This window comes from Apodemus sylvaticus, chromosome 7 (assembly GCF_947179515.1).
Source record: "Apodemus sylvaticus chromosome 7, mApoSyl1.1, whole genome shotgun sequence".
NCBI classification, from domain to species: domain Eukaryota; kingdom Metazoa; phylum Chordata; class Mammalia; order Rodentia; family Muridae; genus Apodemus; species Apodemus sylvaticus.
Genome location: NC_067478.1, coordinates 29,154,985 through 29,175,398, shown reverse-complemented (window position 1 = coordinate 29,175,398; position 20,414 = coordinate 29,154,985). Strand labels below are relative to the sequence as shown.

The 20,414-nt window shown below is 40.7% G+C and overlaps 1 protein-coding gene across 1 annotated transcript in view; it reads left to right on the top strand.

Annotated features, from left to right (window-relative positions):
- The window catches only part of Slc9a9 (solute carrier family 9 member A9), a 576,880-nt gene that overhangs the window by 36,406 nt on the left and 520,060 nt on the right, over positions 1-20,414 (top strand). The window contains exons 3-4 of the mRNA XM_052187635.1: positions 12,641-12,718; positions 14,211-14,287. Of these exons, the coding sequence (XP_052043595.1) occupies positions 12,641-12,718; positions 14,211-14,287 (155 nt within the window). The remainder of the gene's footprint in view (positions 1-12,640; positions 12,719-14,210; positions 14,288-20,414) is intronic.

The window sequence follows — 20,414 nt, the reverse complement described above, 5'->3', positions numbered from 1 at the left end:
TCATCCCAGACAACATGCATGCAAGATATACAGACTCAGCAGGTTACATGTAGGAATAAATAGGTATATACATATATGCATGAAAAAGGAGCAATGAAAAAAGGAGCCCATGAATTTAAAAACAATCAGGGAGGCAGTATATGGGAGGGCTTGGTGGGATAAAGGGGAAGAAATGTTGTAATTACTATAATCTTGAAAAGAAAATAATTCCTCTGTGCTGTGGGAAAAACAGCTTTTGTTTGGAAAATGCCATAATAAAACCGAATGCTTTATATGTTAACAAAAAAAGAATAAATTTTAAAAGCATGTTTTGAACATTTTCTAAGATTTTGTTATTACATTATTTGTTTATTTACTGTGTATATGTGTATGCATATGTCACAGCACACAAGTAGAGATCGAGGACCAACTGTGGAAGTCATTTTTCTCCGGTTACCATGGGCATCCCAACGGTTACCATGGGCATCCCAAATACTGTACTCAGGCTTTGCCCCACCCACCTTTAATCACCGTGCCAGATCGTTTTATGTCAACTCAGCACAAGCTAAAGTCATCCGAGAGGACAAAACCTTAATTAAGAAAATGCCTTCATAATCATGCTGCTAGAGCATTTTCTAAATTAGTGATTGATGTGGGAGGACCCAGCCCATTGTGGGTGGAGACATCTCTGGTTTGGTGGTCCTGGATTCTGTAAGAAAGCGGGCTGAACTGGTAACCCTAGAAACCCACTGGGTTTCTTCTTGCAGGCGGCTTGAAAATCCTTACTCAGTCCTAGATCTTAATTTTATTAATAACAAACATTTAAGAACTGCTAACTAGGCACCAGGAAATGTTGAAGGGCTTTATGGATATTATCACTTAGTCCTTCTAAGGACCTTACATGTATACAAAGTTTCATTGTGTTTATTGTACAATGAAGACATCAAAGTATAGAAGATTAACAGCCACAGACTAAGAAGATAGAATTTGAAACCAGACAGCATGTCTCTTAGGCCCACTCTTTCTTGCTTGCTTTCTTGCTTTCTTGCTTGCTTTCTTGCTTGCTTGCTTGCTTGCTTGCTTGCTTGCTTTCTGCCTTTCTGCCTTCCTTTCTTTCTTTCTTTCTTTCTTTCTTTCTTTCTTTCTTTCTTTCTTTCTTTCTTTCAAATGATGCTTTTGATCTGATTGAATCTTTATACATATTATCTTGCTAGAGATGCCTCGTTCTCTTTATCAGCTTGGTGTTCAGCGGTTATTGAGAATGCATTTCCCTCAGTGAGCCTCTGCTCCTCTACAATTTTCCCATTAATTTATTCACTACATCCTGATTGCAGACACCCCCTACCCCTTCATATATCCCCTCCCCCATCCCTCCCTCTCCTTCATTTCTGAGAAGGGTGAGGTGTACCCCTCCCCCAAGTATTCTATCACCCTAGCACCTCAAGTCACCACCTCTCACACTGAGGCCAGCTAAGACAGTCTAGTCAGGGGCACAGGATCCACAGACAGGCAACAGAGTCAGGGTGAGGCCTGCTCCAGTTGTTGAGAGATCTGCATGAAGACCAAGCTGTGTGTCTGCTGCACGTGTGGTGGAGGGGCCAAGCCCAGCCCATGCATGCTCCTTGGCTGGCGATTCAGGCCCACACACTTAAAACTTCCCTAGATAATGTATGTATTGAGGATCCCAGATCATAAGGGACTTGGGGGTTTGACCCATGATAAAGCACAAACCCTGATAGAATTAGGCTGACGTTTTTGAGAATAGTGGGTACACATTGGGTGAACATTACCAATTTTAGCTCTGTGGAGACTGCTGCCTTCAGAGGGACTTTTTTTTGAACAATGCAATGCACAAAACAAAATGATGAGTTTAACTGTGTTCATATGTGAGATATTCTCTCTCTCTTTCTCTCTCTCTCTCTCTCTCTCTCTCTCTCTCTCTCTCTCTTTCTTTCTGTGTGTGTGTGTGTGTGTGTGTATGTATTTAGAGGAACAAAAATAGGCCCAAGGCTTCCTTTGCTCCCGAAGTGCAGAGTCTTAGAAGGAATTTTTTTTTTCCTATTTTCCTTACCGCCAGTGGTCCATGCTGAATCCTTACACCCCAGAAGCTCCCCTCTTTTCCCTAACACCAAGCCTGGATATTGCAGTTGTCACCCACTGCTTCCCGGAAAGCAACAGTTCTCAACCTGTGGGTAGAACCCTTCTGGGTCAGATCCTTTGGGGGTCAAATGACCTTTCACAGGGATCGAATATCAGATATTTACATTACAATTCATAACAGGATCAAATTACAGTTATGAGATAGCAATGTAATGATTTGTAGTTGGTGTGACCACAATGTGATGCACTGTGTTAAAGGGTCACAGCATCAAGGAGGTTGAGAACCACTGTCTTAAAGCATTAGGTCAGATCTATCTCACCTGTGTTCCCTCTTTTCCCTGGGATTGTGGAACATGAGGGCCTGCTGGACAACACAGCCTAGGTCATTTTCTACACAAAACTCACTGTCCCTTGGAAAGCTTGTTAGTCTAATTCACAGGGAATCGTCTAGTTAGTTTTGTCTCCCTTTAAACCAGCAGAGGCACCAGAGCAGTGGTTCTCAACCTTCCTAACGCTTCGACCCTTCAACACAGTTCCTCATTGTGGTGACCCCAACCATAAAATTATTTCATTGTTACTTCATAGTTGTAATTTTGCTGCTGTTATGAATTGTCAATGTAAATATCTGATACCCTGAAGGGTTATGACCCAAGGACTGAGAACCACTGCTCTGGAGTCTAGATCTTGGTCACACTGTCTGGTAAAGGAGTACACAAGGAGACATATGCAGACAAATGAGTCTTCCTATTCGACAGGAGACACTCATTCAACAACAGCCACTCTGAGGAGAACTTTCCATAGTTCTGGAGTCAGTCAACAGAACCTTTTGACAATGTCTCCTCAGATGATATTGGGCAGAGTAAAATCTAACTAATTTATGATATCGGAAGGTAAGGTTCTTAGCATGCAGTGTGTGGCGGAAGGTTAGAAGCAAAAAGGCCTTGGAAGTAGAAACCTGAATCTAGAACTCCAGCTGCCTGACCTAGAGAAGCTAAGACACCTCAAAATAGCCTAGCCTCCATGTTCTCATCTGTGAAAAGGGCTTGACATTTCATCTCTAGAACCCAATACATCTCTCAGAATGAGTGACGTAGTCAGTCACAACGATGTAAGATTGGCATCCCAGTTTCCGTGTGGGTGCTCAATGAAATGTTACCCAGAGTACACCACCAGGTCTCTGGGAATGAATGGCAAAAGCCAAAAAGACAGCTCTTCCATTTTTATTCTGTGCTGGATTTCTATATTTCTAAGGGGTGTTTGATCACTTACAACCTGGTACTGAGTTTAGATCGCCTAGGAGGGAGGGAGCTGAGGGCTGTTTGCTTGATGAAGGCCTCTCAGGTATTCAGTGTAAAAAAAAAAAACCCTGCAAAATGTATTCAGCTCTCATTGGGAATAAATTATATTTGATGTAGAGCAATAGTGCAATAAATAAGGATGTTCTCTTAGCTGAAGACGTTTCCCTTTCAGTACTGGAAACTGGAATTATGTGGGTGAAATGATGACGGAGACGCAACATCAGGAGGGTGTGGCTGCGGCCACTCCTGTGCCAGAAGGAGCTTTGTTGGTCTCCTTTACATGTAAAACTCTCTGAAGGAGGTACACACAGAAAGCTAGGCTAAGAAACACCCATGCTCTCCGTTCCTGATTGAGGGAGGGCTTACGGGGGTCCAAGACCCCTGATAGGCCCTGAAATTAGCACCTATACAAACAGCTAACCCTTGACTAGATTCTTTAGTGACCCCTGAGCTTGGGAGATAAGCTAAACTGTCACAGGTTTTATGGGCTTGATGAACTGACGCGGAGGAAGCTAGCAGCGCACAATACCCTGGGCACAGGGCTGTGGGGTTCCGGCAGAAAGATGGTGTCTGTAATAGTTTTATGTCAATGTGACACAAACCAAAGTTATCTGAGAGCAGGGGACCTCAGTTAAGAAATTAATTTTCTTCATAAGATTGTAGACAAGCCTATAGGGGGTATTTTCTTAACTAGTGACTGATCAGGGAGGGCCCAGACCATTGTAGGTGACACCATCCCTGGGCTGGTGGTACTGGGTGCTATAAGAAATCAGTCTGAACAAGGTATGAGGAACAAGGCAGTAAGCAGCACCTCTTTAAGGCCTCTGCATCAGCTCCCGCCTCCAAGGTTCCTACCCTGTTTGAGAGTTCCTGTCTTGACTTCCTTCAGTGATGGACTGTGATCTGGAAGTGTAAGCCAAATAAACCTTTCCCTTGTCACCTTGTTTTAGCCATGGTGTTTCATCACAGCAGTGACTCCCCTAACTAGAATGATGTCCCATAGGGCTCAGGTGAGAGCTGGGGGTAGGTGACCTGCCTAGATGCTCACTGGTACAGGAGTATGGCATCCGTGGGTGCCTCATTGGATTTGAGAGAGGAGACCAGGCTTGGTTAGCAGCTTCTGCAGCTTCCGCATTCTCTCCCGAAATATTAATGAGATGAGCAGAGTTGAAATTTCTAAGTTTGTTAATTTGGATACTTTCTCTGTACCCTTTGGTCAGTCTGGCTAAGGGTTTATCTATCTTGTTGATTTTCTCAAAGAACCAGCTCCTGGTTTTGTTGATTTTTTGTATGGTTCTCTTTGTTTCTACTTGATTGATTTCGGCCCTGAGTTTGATGATTTCCTGCCTTCTACTCCTCCTGGGTGAAATAGCTTCTTTTTGTTCCAGGGCTTTCAGGTGTGTCATTAAGCTGGTAATGTATGCTCTCTCCATTTTCTTTTTGGAGGCACTCAGGGCTATGAGTTTTCCTCTTAGCACTGCTTTCTTTGTGTCACATAGATTTGGGTATGTTGTGTCTTCATTTTCATTGTGTTCTAAAAAGTCTTTAATTTCTTTCCTTATTTCTTCCTTGACCAAGGTATCATTGAGTAGAATATTGTTCAGTTTCCACGTGTATGTGGGTTTTCTGTTGTTTTTGTTGCTATTGAAGACCACTTTTACTCCATAGTGATCTGATAGGAGGCATGGGATTAGTTCGATCTTCTTATATTTGTTGAGGTCTGTCTTGTGACCAATTATATGGTCGATTTTGGAGAAGGTACCATGAGGTGCTGAGAAAAAGGTATATTCTTTTGCTTTAGGATAGAATGTTATATATATATATATCTGTTAAATCTAATTGGTCCAAAGCTTCAATTAGTTTCACTGTGTCCCTGTTCAGTTTCTGTTTTCCTGATCGGTCCATTGAGGAAAGTGCAGTGTTGAAGTCACCCACAATTATTGTGTTAGGTGCAATGTGTCCTTTGAGCTTTAATAACTTGTCCCTGTTTTCCTGATCGGTCCATTGAGGAAAGTGCAGTGTTGAAGTCACCCACAATTAATGTGTTATGTGCAATGTGTGCTTTGAGTTTCAATAAAGTTTCTTTTACGAAAGAGGGTGCCCTTGCATTTGGAGCATAGATGTTCAGGATTGAGAGTTCTTCTTGTTGTATTTTTCCTTTGACCAGCAAGAAGTATCCCTCAGAGTCTCTTTTGATGACTTTGGGTTGAAAGTCAATTTTATCTGATATTAAAATGGCTACTCCAGCTTGTTTCCTGAGACCATTTGCTTGTAAAACTAGAAATGGCTTCTGGCACTGATTGTGGCCTCACTGTCCCAAAGTGAAAGGTGAGTCCTACATCCTCACCTGTGATGAGACCAAGTGTAGTTCATTCCATTTTAACAGGTTTGATTCCCAAAAGAATTTGTCTCTTCTTTTCAATTGACTAAATATATATTGAGCCACAATCTAGACACGGGGAGGGATGGAGGTGAGGCACATTGATAAGGCACCCCTGTAATCCTGTAAAAGCTCCTGATTCAATGGAGAAAGCAGAACAAGCCAGTCATCACTCAGAGTAAGCCAGAAACCATGCTACCAAGAGGGGCCAAAACCTATGAACGCACAGAGGAGGCACTCTGGATGGAGAGGCCAGATAGACTCACAGCAGAGCCACTTCTGAGATCCACTTCAGAGAGGAGAGAGGGGAAAGCCACACAAGAGAGAGATTTTCAAATGATAGTGTGAAACCCCTGCATCTGAGGGCTTTGGATAAGCATCCTAATGGTGAGTGGTATTAGGTATGAAATGAGTGGTATGTGTGTATGTGTGTGTGAGAGAGGGGGGGAGGGAGAGAGACAGAGAGACAGAGTCACACAGAGGCAGACAGAGACAGACAGAGAGTCAGAGACAGAGACAGACAGAGACAGAGACAGAGAGACAGAGAGAAGAAGAGGTGAAGATGAGGATTACTATAGGAAAGATTTAGAAATCAAATGAGTTCTTTGCAAATTGTCAAGTGTACAGCAGATACTGGATTCAAGAATTCTCACATCTCATTTTATTATACTTCACATCAGTTCATTTTTTGGCTAAGTTTATTTTAACACAAATAAAAAGCAATGGATAAGTGCTAGAAAAGTGCATTTTCATTTTCAAATGTGTTTTACAACAGTTGGAAGTATATTTTAAACTTTGGAGTGGAATACAATAGAGAAAATGAAGACCAAGTCTCTACATGTTTTTTTATTTGGGAAACTCGTTAAATCTTTGTCAACAGGTAAAAACATGAGCATTACAGCTTTCCAACCAAGAAAAAAGTGAAACATAATTAAAAACACTTGAGCCATGAAGAATGAGCTATGCATGGTGGTGCATACCTATAATCCCAGTGCGGGAGAGGCTGAGGCTGGAGGATTGTGATGCATGGTGGTGCATACCTATAATCCCAGTGCTGGAGAGGCTGAGGCTGGAGGATTGTGATGCATGGTGGTGCATACCTATAATCCCAGTACTGGAGAGGCTGAGGCTGGAGGATTGTGATGCATGGTGGTGCGTACCTATAATCCCAGTACTGGAGAGGCTGAGGCTGGAGGATTGTGATGCATGGTGGTGCATACCTATAATCCCAGTGCTGGAGAGGCTGAGGCTGGAGGATTGTGATGCATGGTGGTGCGTACCTATAATCCCAGTGTGGGAGAGGCTGAGGCTGGAGGATTGTGATGCATGGTGGTGCATACCTATAATCCCAGTGCTGGAGAGGCTGAGGCTGGAGGATTGTGATGCATGGTGGTGCGTACCTATAATCCCAGTGTGGGAGAGGCTGAGGCTGGAGGATTGTGATGCATGGTGGTGCATACCTATAATCCCAGTACTGGAGAGGCTGAGGCTAGAGGATTGTGATGCATGGTGGTGCATACCTATAATCCCAGTGCTGGAGAGGCTGAGGCTGGAGCATTGAGAATAGACAGTAAAAGTTAGAATAATAAAATAAAGAATTACTAATCAAGTTAAAAGAAAAAATTTCCTTTCCCAGAAAAACTTCATATAGATTCTTGTTTTCTGCTCTTGTTAGCTTAAATTTTCTTTTATGTGATACCATATTTACAAATTTCTTTTTTGTTTAATGTATGAAGTTCTAAATTTACATTTTAAATTTTATTTTTTCATTTTTATTTTTTTATTTTCTATATTCTTTGTTTATATTCCAAATGATTTTCCCTTTCCCAGTCCCCTCCTCCCCATAAGTCCCATAAGCACTCTTCCCTCTACCTGTTCCCCAATCAACCCCTTCCCACTTCTCTGTCCTGGTAATCCCCTACAATGCTGCATCAAGCCTTTCCAGGACCAGGGCCCTCTCCTTCCTGGAAATCATTTGATATGTTAATTGTGTCTTGGGTATTCAGAGCTTCTGGGCTAATAGCCACTTATCAGTGACTGCATTCCATATGTGTTCTTTTGTGATTGGGTTACCTCACTTAGGATGATATTTTTCAGATCCAATCATTTGCCTAAGAATTTCATGAATTCATTGGTTTTAATTGCTGAGTAGAATTCCATTGTGTAAATATACCACATTTTCTGTTATCCATTCCTCCATTGAGGGACATCTGGGTTCTTTCCAGCTTCTGGCTATTTTAAATAAGGCTGCTATGAACATAGTGGAGCATATGTCCTTATTGCATGCCGGGAAATCCTCTGGGTATATGCCCAGGAGTGGTATAGCAGGGTCCTCCAGAAGTGTCATTTCCAGTTTTCTGAGGAACTGCCAGACTGATTTCCAGAGTAGTTGTACTATCTTGCAATCCCACCAGCAGTGGAGGAGTGTTCCTCTTTCTCCACATCCTTTCCAACACCTGCTGTCTCCTGAGTTTTTGACCTTAGCCATTCTGACTGGTGTGAGGTGAAATCTCAGGGTTGTTTTGATTTGCATTTCCCTAATGATTAATGATGTTGAACATTTCTTAAGGAGTTTCTCAGCTCTCCAAAGTTCTTCATGTGAAAATTTTTTGTTTAGCTTGGTACCCTACTTTTTAATGGGGTTATTTGGTTCTCTGGGTTCTACCTTTTTGAGTTCTTTGTATATATTAGATATTAGCCCTCTGTCAGATTTAGGGTTGGTGAAGATCCTTTCCCAATCTGTTGGTTGACATTTTGTTCTTTTGACAGTGTCCTTTGCCTTACAGAAACTTTGTAGTTTTATGAGGTCCCATTTGTCAATTCTTGATCTTAGAGCATAAGCTATTGGTATTCTATTCAAGAACTTTTCCCCTGTGTCCATGTCCTTAAGGGTCTTCCCCAGTTTCTTTTCTATTAGTTCCAGTGTGTCCAGTTTTATGTGGAGGTCCTTGATCCGTTTGGAGTTGAGCTTAGTACAAGGAGATAAGAATGGATCGATTCGCATTTTTCTGCATGCTGACCTCCAATTGAACCAGCACCATTTGTTGAAGAGACCATCTTTTTTCCACTGGATGCTTAAGGTGCTTCTCAGCCATCCGAAATTCTTCAGGTGAAAAGTCTTTGTTTAGCTCTTTACCCCATTTTTTAAAATAGGGTTATTTGGTTCTCTGGGGTCTAACTTCTTGAGTTCTTTGTATATATTGGATATTAGCGCTCTGTTGGATGTAGGGTTGGTGAAGATCTTTTCCCAATTTGTTGGTTGCCATTTTGTCCTTTTGACAGTGTCCTTTGCCTTACAGAAACTTTGTAATTTTATGAGGTCCCATTTGTCAATTCTTCATCTTAGAGCATAAGCTATTGATGTTTTGTTCAGGAACTTTTCCCCTGTGCTCATGACCTCAAGGGTCTTCCCCAGTTTCTTTTCTATTAGTTTAAGTGTGTCTGGTTTTATATGGAGGTCCTTGATCCACTTGGAGTTGAACTTAGTACAAGGGGATAGGAATGGATAAATTTGCATTTTTCTGCATGCTGACCTCCAGGTGAACCAGCACCATTTGTTGAAAATGCTGTCTTTTTTCCACTGGATGTTTTCAGCCCCTTTGTAGAAGATCAAGTGACCATAGGTATGTGGGTTCATTTTTGGGTCTTCAGTCCTATTCCATTGATCTACCTGCCTGTCACTGTACCAATACCATGCAGTTTTTAACACTATTGCTCTGTAGTATTGCTTGATGTCCGGGATACTGATTGCCCCAAAACTTCTTTTACTGTTGAGAATAGTTTTAGCTATCCTGGGTTTTTTGTTATTCCAGATGAATTTGAGAATTGCTCTTTCTAACTCTATGAAGAACTGAGTTGGGTTTTTGATGGGGATCACGTTGAATCTGTAGATTGCTCTTGGCAAGATGGCCATTTTAACTGTATTAATCCTGACAATCCACGAGCATGGAAGGTTTTTCCATTTTCTGAGGTCTTCCATTTCCTTCTTCAGAGACCTGAAGTTCTTGTCATACAGATCTTTCACTTGTTTCGTTAGAGTCACCCCAAGATACTTTATATTGTTTGTGGCTATTGTGAAGGGTGTCATTTCCCTAATTTCTTTCTCAGCCTGCCTATCCTTTGAGTATAGGCAGCCTACTGATTTGCGTGAGTTGATTTTGTAACAAGCCACTTTACTGAAGTTGTTTATCAGCTGTAGGAGTTCTCTGGTGGAGTTTTTGTTGGGTCACTTAGGTAGACTATCATATTATCTGCAAATAGTGATAGTTTGACTTTTTCCTTTCCAATTTATATCCCTTTGACCTCCTTATGTTGTCTAATTGCTCTAGCTAGAACTTCAAGTACTATATTGAAAAGATATGGAGAGAGAGGGCAGCCTTGTCTAGTCCCTGATTTTAGTGGGATTGCCTCAAGTTTTTCTCCATTTAGTTTGATGTTGGCTACAGGTTTGCTGTATATTGCTTTTACTATGTTTAGGTATGGACCTTGAATTCCTGTTCGTTCCAAGACTTTTATCATGATAGGATGCTGAATTTTGTCAAATGCTTTTTCAGCCTCTAATGAAATGACCATGTAGGTTTTTTTCTTTGAGTTTGTTTATGTAGTAGATTGTAGATGGATTTCCGAATATTGAACCATCCCTACATCCCTGGGATGAAGCCTACTTGATCGTAGTAATTGATTGTTTTGATTTGTTCTTGGATTCAGTTGGCAAGAATTTTATTTAGTATTTTTGCATCGATATTCATAAGGGAAATTGGCCTAAAGTTCTCTTTCTTTGTTGGATCTTTGTGTGGTTTTGGTATCAGCGTAATTGTGGCTTTATAGAACGAGTTGGGTAGTGTTCCTTCTGTTTCTATTTTGTGGAGTTTTGTGGAGTTTTTATTTTGTAGTTTGAAGAGTATTGGTGTTAGGTCTTCTTTGAAGGTCTGATAGAATTCTATTTCTTTAGGGGTTATGGGACTATGTAGATGATCTATTTGATCCTGATTTAATTTTGGTACTTGGTATCTGTCTAGGAAATTGTCCATTTCCTCTAAATTTTCCAGTTGTGCTGTGTATAGGCTTTTGTAGTAGGATCTGATGATTTTTTTGAATTTCCTCAGTTTCTTTTGTTATATATCCCTTTTCATTTCTAATTTTGTTAATTTGGATACTGTCTCTGTGCCCTTTGTTTAGTCTGACTAAGTGTTTATCTATCTTGTTGATTTTCTCAAAGAACCAGCTCTTGGTTTTGTTGATTCTTTATATGGTTCTCTTTGTTTCTACTTGATTGATTTCAGTCCCGAGTCTGATGATTTCCTGTCTTCTATTCCTCCTGGGTGAATTAGCTTCTTTTTGTTCCAGGACTTTCAGGTGTGCTATTAAGTGGCTAGTGCATGCTCTCTCCAGTTTCTTTTTGGAGGCACTCAGGGCTATGAGTTTTCCTCTTGGCACTGCTTTCACCGTGTCCCATAAATTTGGGTATGTTGTGCCTTCATTTTCATTAAATTCTAAAAAGTCTTTGGTTTCTTTCTTTTTTCTTCCTTGACCAAGGTATCATTGAGTAGAGTATTGCTCATTTTCCATGTATATGTGGGCTTTCTGTTGTTTTTGTTGCTATTGAAGACCACTCTTACTCCATAGTGATCTGATAGGAGGCATGGGATTAGACTCTGGTTTTAAGTCTCTATAAACGATGTTTAGGGAGTGCAGATAACCCAAGGCACTGGCTATTTCAGCTGTGTAGAAGCGAGCCCGTGGTTCCAGGAAGCAGAGTTCCCTCTGGAGATGGTAGAACAGCTCTCCACCATTAATGTAGTCTAGGACAAAGTAGAGTTTGTCAGTGGTCTAGAATGAGAGGTGAAGGCCCACCAGGAAAGGGTGCTTCACAGTCTTCAACAGAACATTCTGCTCTGACGTAATATGTTTCTCCTCCTTCTTCTTCAGGTAGCTCTCTTCTGTAAAACTTTTATTGCATAGAATGCTTCTTCTGCCTTGTGCCTTGCCAGAAGAACCTTTCTAAATCTGCCCTTTCTGATCACTTTCAAGAAATTAAAGTCAAAGGGTTTGGCACGGGGATTGGAGGATGGACCCAGGTTGATTTGTTGAGAGGGACTTGGAGGAGGAGAAGGATTGGCATTCAGAAGCTCAGGCTCTGGAAGATGGGACATTTTCAAAATGGACTGAACTTCAGCATGTTTGCATGCATAGGTGCTGCTGGAAATCTTCTGAATAAAATCGTTCAGGCCCATCTTTCTCTGTTTCATAAAAGAGGCTGTAGTGTGGATAATACAAGGAAGGTTGGCTGTGAACGGAAAGTCCAAAAATCCAGGAGTAGTTGCTTATTCATGAGGCTGAGTGTCTGGATAAAAGGTGTGCCCTCCTGCCTCAATATATGGATTAAAAGTAGACCTTCCTACTTCAAATTAAGCAAACATTCCTCACAGATGTGCCCTCCATTTCCAGATGTAGTCAGGTGGATAACCAAGAATAGTTATCATACAAAATTTCCTGATAAAAATTTTAGCAGTAAGAAAAACTATGAAAACCAAGTGTCTGTCCCCACTGGCACACTGGAGGCCTATTTACAAATTTCTAAGTTTATATTATCTTTATTTTTTGCTGTTATTGTTTGTTTGTTTGAGACAGGGTTTCTCTGTGTAGCCCTGGCTGTCCTGGAATGCACCTCTGTAGCCCAAGATGGCCTCCAACTCAGAGATCCACTTGCCTCTGCCTCCTGAGTGCTGGCGTCAAAGGTATGTGCCACCACTTCTTAGCTTTATTTTTTTCCTCTTTCTTATTTTTCTCTTTGCTAATTTGATAATGCTCACACGACATTCACAAAAGTGCTACACCTGCTGGGTAAACACATGTCTGACTTTACTTTTGTCTTCTTTGGCAGATGACGTTTGACCCAGAAATCTTCTTCAACGTTTTGCTGCCTCCTATCATATTTCATGCGGGATACAGTCTGAAGAAGGTAAAGCTAAGGGGCGTTCCCCTCTCTTATCATTAAGTAATGTTAAAATACTAATGTTGCCAACACCAACAAAAAGTAGTTACATTTTGTGGGATGTCCTACATGGTAAGAACAGCATTGTGTAGATTATGCAATAAATGTTCAACCCTGACCTTCTTGGAATTCTTTTAAATCTATTAGACCTGTACCCAGGGCTTTGTGGCACACAGCTAGTGAACTCTGACTTGTCTAAAGTGAGATGCACTGTAAATGTAACATGTATGCTAGATATTAACATCTCAGCATTTTAAAAACAGTAGGCAAATCATCTCAATAATGCCTTTTACTGATTTCATTAAAAAACTATAGAATTGATAATATATTATGTCAAACAAAACATTAACAAACTCCATTTCATCTTTTAAAGTTTGTTTAATGTGGCCCTCTAGGAGGTCTGTAAATGTCAAATGTGACCTGTTTTACCTGACCATTGAGCAGTGTTGTCCTGGATGACTGTGTGCCGAGCGTTCTCATACTAGTGCACACTGGGCTTAAGTCAGGCAGACTGTGATTCTTCATACCGAGAGCCACAGTTTTCAGCCACTGAGCTGTTGCCAGTGTTCAGGTCAATGCCACTGGTCAATAACTCACATGGGTGGGTAGTACTGTGCCACAGAGCAAGGCAGAGGGAGCATGCTGCTCTGCTGCCCAGGTACCACCTTGGGAATTGCCAATGATCACCTTGTCTTCCCTTCGACTCACCTAATCCAGCAGCCAGGTAGATTCTTCATTACAGACTTGGAGGGTTTTGTTGGTGGTGGTTTGGGGGTTTTTATTGTTTTTTTTGTTTTGTTTTGTTTTGATTTGATTTGTTTTGTGATCTCCAGGCTCCCTCTTGCTGTCAGCGGCAGCTGTTCAGCTCTGCCTGAAATTCTGGGAGTATTCCTAACTAAGAATCATTTGAAGGGATTTAGAAGGTTAAATTCCTGCAGGTCATCCTTCCCCAAGCCTACCTTAGTAGTAGGCATCATTTCATGTTTCATGCATAAAGTATTTATTTAGTTCAGGATTTTAATCTTTGATTGCATCACATTCAGAAGATGCATAAAGAAGAAAACTCAAAATACTCCTTGAAAGCCAGATGTCATTTAAGTTGCTTAGAATAACATTTGAAAAGTTAAAGGTGTTATGTCTGCAAAACCCTTCTTGACAACTGTGTCTCGATTAGTTGTCCAAGAGACCAGATTACTCTTTGGCCAGCCTGTTCCCTCTTCTGGGGTCTAGCTGCTCCTGTGGGCTATCTTTCCCTTGCCTTTCATCTTCTAGATTTTTTTTTCATTTTTTTCCTCCTCTTCCTTTGTGGAAAAATCACTTGCTAAGCTTCATGCCCAGGTGCGCCAAATCCCATGGACGAGGTCCAAAGAAGATTTGCTAAATAATGAGGGAAGGGAAGGCTAGGAGCAGCTTGGCTTATTCAGATGTACTCTATGAAATATTTTCTGTTTCTCCTCAGAGACACTTTTTTCAAAACTTGGGATCCATTTTAACGTATGCCTTCTTGGGAACAGCCATCTCCTGTGTGGTCATAGGGTAAGTGACATTCAGAACCTGCGCTGTAAGTGGCTGGAGCAGAGCAATCTGAGGTGGGATCTCCGACTTGTCGATGCTTACTCTTTGGACCAAGTATGCATCTATGCACATGTGTGAGTTTTTCCTAGTACATCACATTTAGCTTTGTTTTGCTTGTTTTGAGTTTTAGCTGTTTGGTTGTATTACCATGCCAGGGATCTATCATGTCAGGCAAGCCTTCTGCCACTGAGCACCACCCCCAAGACCAGGCACATCACATTTTTATAGATTTTTCCAGCCCTAGTCCAACATTTCTATGTCCTATGACAAACATAAGGTGCAGGAGACTGCCCCAGTCGTTAGGGGAATGGAGGAGGGGACAGAGCATGGGACAAAGGTCAGAGATTGATGTTCCCTGGCCTCATAATCTTACTATTTGTGCTTTAATAAGCACTGGTATCTTCCTCTGTAACTCTCACTTACTATTTTGTGCTGAAAAGCACTGGCTTCCTTTCTCTCTAGCTCAAGGCCCTCTCTCAGGCCAGGGGAGAGAGGCTTAGAGCTCATTAACTCTTCATGAACCAGAGAGAAAAGAAAGGTGAGCTGCTTCACATAAGTCATGCCAATAACTAAACTCATTTATAAACCAAAGAGAAAAGATCTTTTACACAGGCATTATGTATGGACTCACACAAATTTACACACACACACACACACACACATACACATGATGGTCTGGCCTGACCACCTGTCTCATCAACTCCACAAGTGTTCATGCATATTTACATATATGCAGATACACACACACACACACACACACACACACATATATACACATAGACATATATATACGTATATGCACAAATATACATATACACATATGTACATATATGCATATACACATATATACATTTAAATTTGGTGGTTTAGGAAGAACGCCCCCAAGCCACACATACATGCTTTTGGTAGGTGGATGGGGCAGAGCCCCAGATGCCACACTTTAGTCCTTCTCTCTGGCCTTCTTATACCTTCTTAGGCAAAAGTTCTTTAGAAAATTACCACATAGATAAAATGTTACACAAAGGGGCAGTTACAGAAAGATGTTAATATTAAGTTCATGGCAGTGTTTTATTCCATAAGCTCATTATAAGTTCAGAGCAACAGTTTCACGTGACCTCACTGTGGCCTCATCCTTGGACCTGACCTAGAATGAATGTTTTTCCTTGATCACAAATTTGTCCCAAGACCACTTCTCTTTTTAGTGAAATTGTGAAAGCTTACTGCATTCCTTATTATGCAGCCATACTATTCTATGAGGAGTGGGCACATTTTATTCTTGATTCTAACGTTATTATATCTTTCTGGCAAAAAAATTAAAACCATTCCCTAAAATTTTCTTCCTAAAATTATTGTAATCAAATCGGGAATTCTGTAAAGTCATTATCAGGAATGATGAAGCCATCAACTTGTCTACACAGCATTGCTACATGATGATACGTCTTCGTTGATCTGAAGAAAATCTGCCCAATAAGGGCTAGTGCCCAGGAATCATTAGACTATGTAATAATTAAAGAAGGCATATCAGTTGCAAGAAGCAATTCTGAGATGAAGTCTCTAGGGGCCTTGCCTCTCAGAGCTCAACCATCATAGGCCATGCAAAAACAGTGGGCCACCTCCAGGAAAGTCACCTTCTGGCCTTAGCCTCTCTTAGATGGCTCCTGACAATAAGGCTTCAGCAAAGCAAACTGCCACTGGGTGGCTAGATTTTCTCTGTGAGTTAGAGCTTCTGATTTAGGGTATGTGGACCACTTGGCCTGATTATGAGGAGCAGATCACATTCTCATTTAGCTTGCCTAATGTATAAAGTCTCAATGTATTTTTCCATCATCTTTTTAGAGCCTTACCTATATTTGAAAAAAAAATAGCAAATATAATAATAGGTCTATGCTGAGGGTTTTCTTCTAAAGGAAAATTTATAAGTGGGGAGTTTGAAACAGATAGCTTCAAATATCAGTAGGATTGTATATGGCTTGAGTGGCTTTGTAGTTGATGAACTGTAGAATGTGAGGCTTTTTCCCTCAATATATTTATTGGTTATGCTGCTGGCCCAAAGATTAACTGCAGAGACCCTGGCACACAGTTCACCATAAAGCAAAATGAGGTCCAATATGGCAAAAATTGTTCAATCTACTAAGGCATGAAAGCCACAGTGCAGAAAGATGTGCAGCTGCTGTGACTGTCGTGATGCATCTGTCTTACACTGTGAGACACAGCCAGTGCTACTTGTGATTTTTTTTAACTGCCTCAGCTATCATCACCCCAACCAAGAAAGTGACACTGAGCACACACACACCAGTCATGCCTCCAGCCCTTCCCTTATGGGGTATTTAGTGTGTGCCAGACAAAGCTGAGGTGGTGTCTGGGCTCTATGCAAACCTGAAAGCAGGGGGAGGGGGGAATTCTGTATGGAGCACTTGTTTAGTCAGAGGTTAAAACAACTGAGTTGTAGTCTGTGAAAGTGTACTGCATGGTTAAGGCGATGAAGCAGCTGAAGATTTTAGCACCTGCAAGTGAGGGCTTGAATGAGTGAAAACTCATCACAGACTGTTGAGTGGTTATTGAACTGTGTGTGACCTGGCAAATACAGCATGCCTGGTTCTTCACAAAGCTGTTTTGAGAGACCGTCATGACCTGTGTGTGTGTGCAGGAGCTCAATATGCAAATTTTGAACCTGGCAAGGGCCTTAAAGATTTATGTCAGTAAACCTGTTCGTTCTGAAAAGGAGGCGTCTTGAAAGGGTAATTAGGCTTGTGTAATCATCGGTGAGAAGCAGAACCACACAGAACAAAAGCTTAGCTTCTGACCCAGTAGATCCTGCTCTCAATGCCCTACATCTCTGAGTGCCATGCCACACTCCCAGAGGGTTCTGAGGTACAGGGCTTTTTGACAAGCGTTTGTTGGCTCATGGCAAACACCAATTTTAGCAGCTTTGTACTGTGAGGATCTGAATTTTATGATGGATAAAATTTTAGACAGCTAGACAGTACTTAATTACAATATGATTAGTATTCATTATTATCTTGTTTCCTTTGTTCATCTAATTTTAAGTATATTTATATATATTTATATTATATACTTTTAGTTCTTAATATGTATTGTTTCTTAGATTTGAAATATTCAATAAAAAGTATAGGGAACTATACATGGTGTATATGGAATAGCCTTTTCCAGAATATTTCGATTTAAGAGACATGGTGAATTTCACTTGTTAGAATTAAGGATTTATTTTCGGTGGTGGTGCGGAAATGGTATCTATGAGGTACAGGGTATCTAAGGTTAGCCTGAAGTCTGCTATGTAGACAGCCCTGCCTCAAACTTGCCATAATCCTACTGTCTTTACCTTCCAAGAGCTGAGATTTTAGGCGTTCATCACTGCAGGTAGTTTCTTTTAATTGATGTTGCTTATATAACCAGAAATTTAAATAGTGATTTGAGGAAAAGAGAAGTTCTGAGAAAAATTTTCAGAACTATGTTCTTTGTTTAAACTGTTTAAAACATGAACCATAAAATCATTCATGCTGATTTCCTTTAAATTTATCTTATTTTTAGATTTTATTCACAAGTACTATATTTATATCATTTATCTCTCTTTCTTTCTACCTCTTCTCTTCTACCTCCTTCTCAAATTCATGACCTCTTTCTCCTTAATGATTGTTTCATGTATGTACATACAAATACATAGATGCAGCCTGATGAGTCCGCTTAGAGTTGCTCAAATGTGTGTGCTTAGGACTGACCACTGGTCATTGAATAACCTATCAGGGGCTTGTCTGGAGAGAGGACGGAATCACTGTCTTCTCTAATAATTGCTTTCAGCTTCTTCCTAGAGGTGGGGCCCGTGAGACATCCCCCATTCCTGTTGGCATGGTGATTTTCACTTATTTTCACTAGAATTGTCATGGTGTGGGTTTTTTTTTTTTGAGTGACCATATTTTTGAGATTTCACGAGTATGGCTTCTCATCCTGAGACACAGAAGAGTCCTTGTCTTTCCGTCTTTCTATCCCATGTTCTACAGTCTTTCCTCAGCCTCAAGTTCAGAAGCTGTGTTATAGATTTATTTTGGGGGCCTGAGCACCTCATAATCATACTCTGCATTTTGACCAGTTGTGTATTTCTGTAATGGTCTCCATCTGTTATTAAAAGAAGAAAAGGCTTCTCTTTTGAGGAACGAGAGCTACACTTCCCTATGAGTGTAAGGATAAGTGTTTCTAAGTATTTAGAATGCAGTTAGAAGTCAGGCTGGTTTGGGACAGTGGTTTAGGAAAGAGGAACGGATTCTCTTTTAAGGACCATGACTTCACCAGCCATGCTGAGTCAGGTAGGTTTACAGTACCCACCCAGCAATCACTCTCTCCAATTGAGTGTGTCTTAAGTCCAATGAGAAAATTGCAGGTTACCACTATTATAGCCTTGGCCTCTCTTAACATCCTGGTTGCTGTTGTGGGTCAAAGTTTTACAGCTATTTGAAGCTATTGATTACTTTTATCCCTTGGCATTTGGCATAGCACCTTTTGGGACTAAGAGAATTATTTCTTAGCAAGAAGACTTCCACATCAGATTTAGCAGAATCATCCAAGTCCTGTATCTGAAGTATGTGGTGTCTCCAGCCATAGGAACTTACCTTCAATTCTGGGAGGCAACAAGAAGGGGGGCTCTTGGGTGCTTGCTGCTGCCCTCTGAGCAGACATGTCTGCACCCCTGGGACCGTTAGATATAGTGATATGGTGAGTCCAAGCAGCCCCACCCCCAAATACTGACTCCTTAGTCCCAAAAAAAGGGGCATATTGTTCATTTAGAAGTCAAATGTGGTTGGCAGCTCAGAGGTGGACACTGAGGGTTGTTCATCTTTTTAAGCTCTAAGAACAGAATGAAATTGAGATGAGCCCTCAAGTTGGGAACCAGAGACCCTGAGGTCATGCTCAAAGACTTCAGGGAGGAATGAAGCTCTTTAAGTTAGTCATGGATTTTTATAGGCAAGAGCCTGCACAGATTTCATCATTTTATCAGACCTCTAGGGAGCTACAATCTGTAAGAAAGAAAGAAAAAAAAAGAAACTCGAATTTTTTAAAGCCTGGGCAAAAACCATCACTGTGATAGTGAGGGTTTCATGTATCTCTGTATTAGGTTAGGACTGAAGGCTTCTTTAGAATGCGTGAGAGTAGATATAAAGTAGAGAGCTATGTGTAGTATCATTTTAGATTGTGCTGTAAGGTGGGGACAATAAGGTAGTTATCATGCATTTTCTTCCAAGACTTGTTGGCCATCTGTCCTATCCACTGAAGAGTGGAAGTGTGAGCTATATGTAAATCTAAAATGGCCACTCAGGTTTTTACAAAATAATACCAAAATTGTTTTTCCAAAGTAACATTTACCAGGTTTTTGTTGTTGTTTAGCAATCCACAATCCAGTAGCTTAAAAATAAAAGTGCATCTCTATTTGTGTCTTCCCGATTATTGAATTGGTTATACTTTTATAATCCCCCCTTTCCATCTGAGTTGTTTGGTCCCTTTTCCCACAAACATTTATAGATCTTTTTATGTTGCACGTATCCATCCATATTCACTTAACAATGTAGTTTGTAAGTCCATCTCTTGGGTTGCATAATGTCTTCATGTGGGGTTAACAGTTTTGTATTAGTTTAATAAGTTCTTCTCTGTCCTAGAACACCAAAAGTACTTCTTCTCAACTGCTCTAAACTTTGGCTATTTGTAGTGAGTCTATTTTAGAAAACAGTTTTGGGTTTGGTGGACAGTAGATTTCCAGTTAAAATTTTCATCTCAAATGTGTAACCAGTTTTGATAACACCATTTATTGCTAGCTTTTCGTTCCCTCAGACATTTCCTTTGGGTAGTGTGGTTTCTACTTCTTGGCTCTCAGTTCTCTTGGAGTGATCTATAATTCATGCCCATGATGACACACCTAACTAACTAGTCTTAATCGCTACAGCTTCTTAAGTTTTAATGTTTTATATGGAAAGACTCAAGATATATTATTCCTTAGAAATTATTAGTTCTTTATTTGTTCATAGAAATCTACTACAATATATCCATGAATATGCAAATATTTTATGTTTGTAAAAATCATATT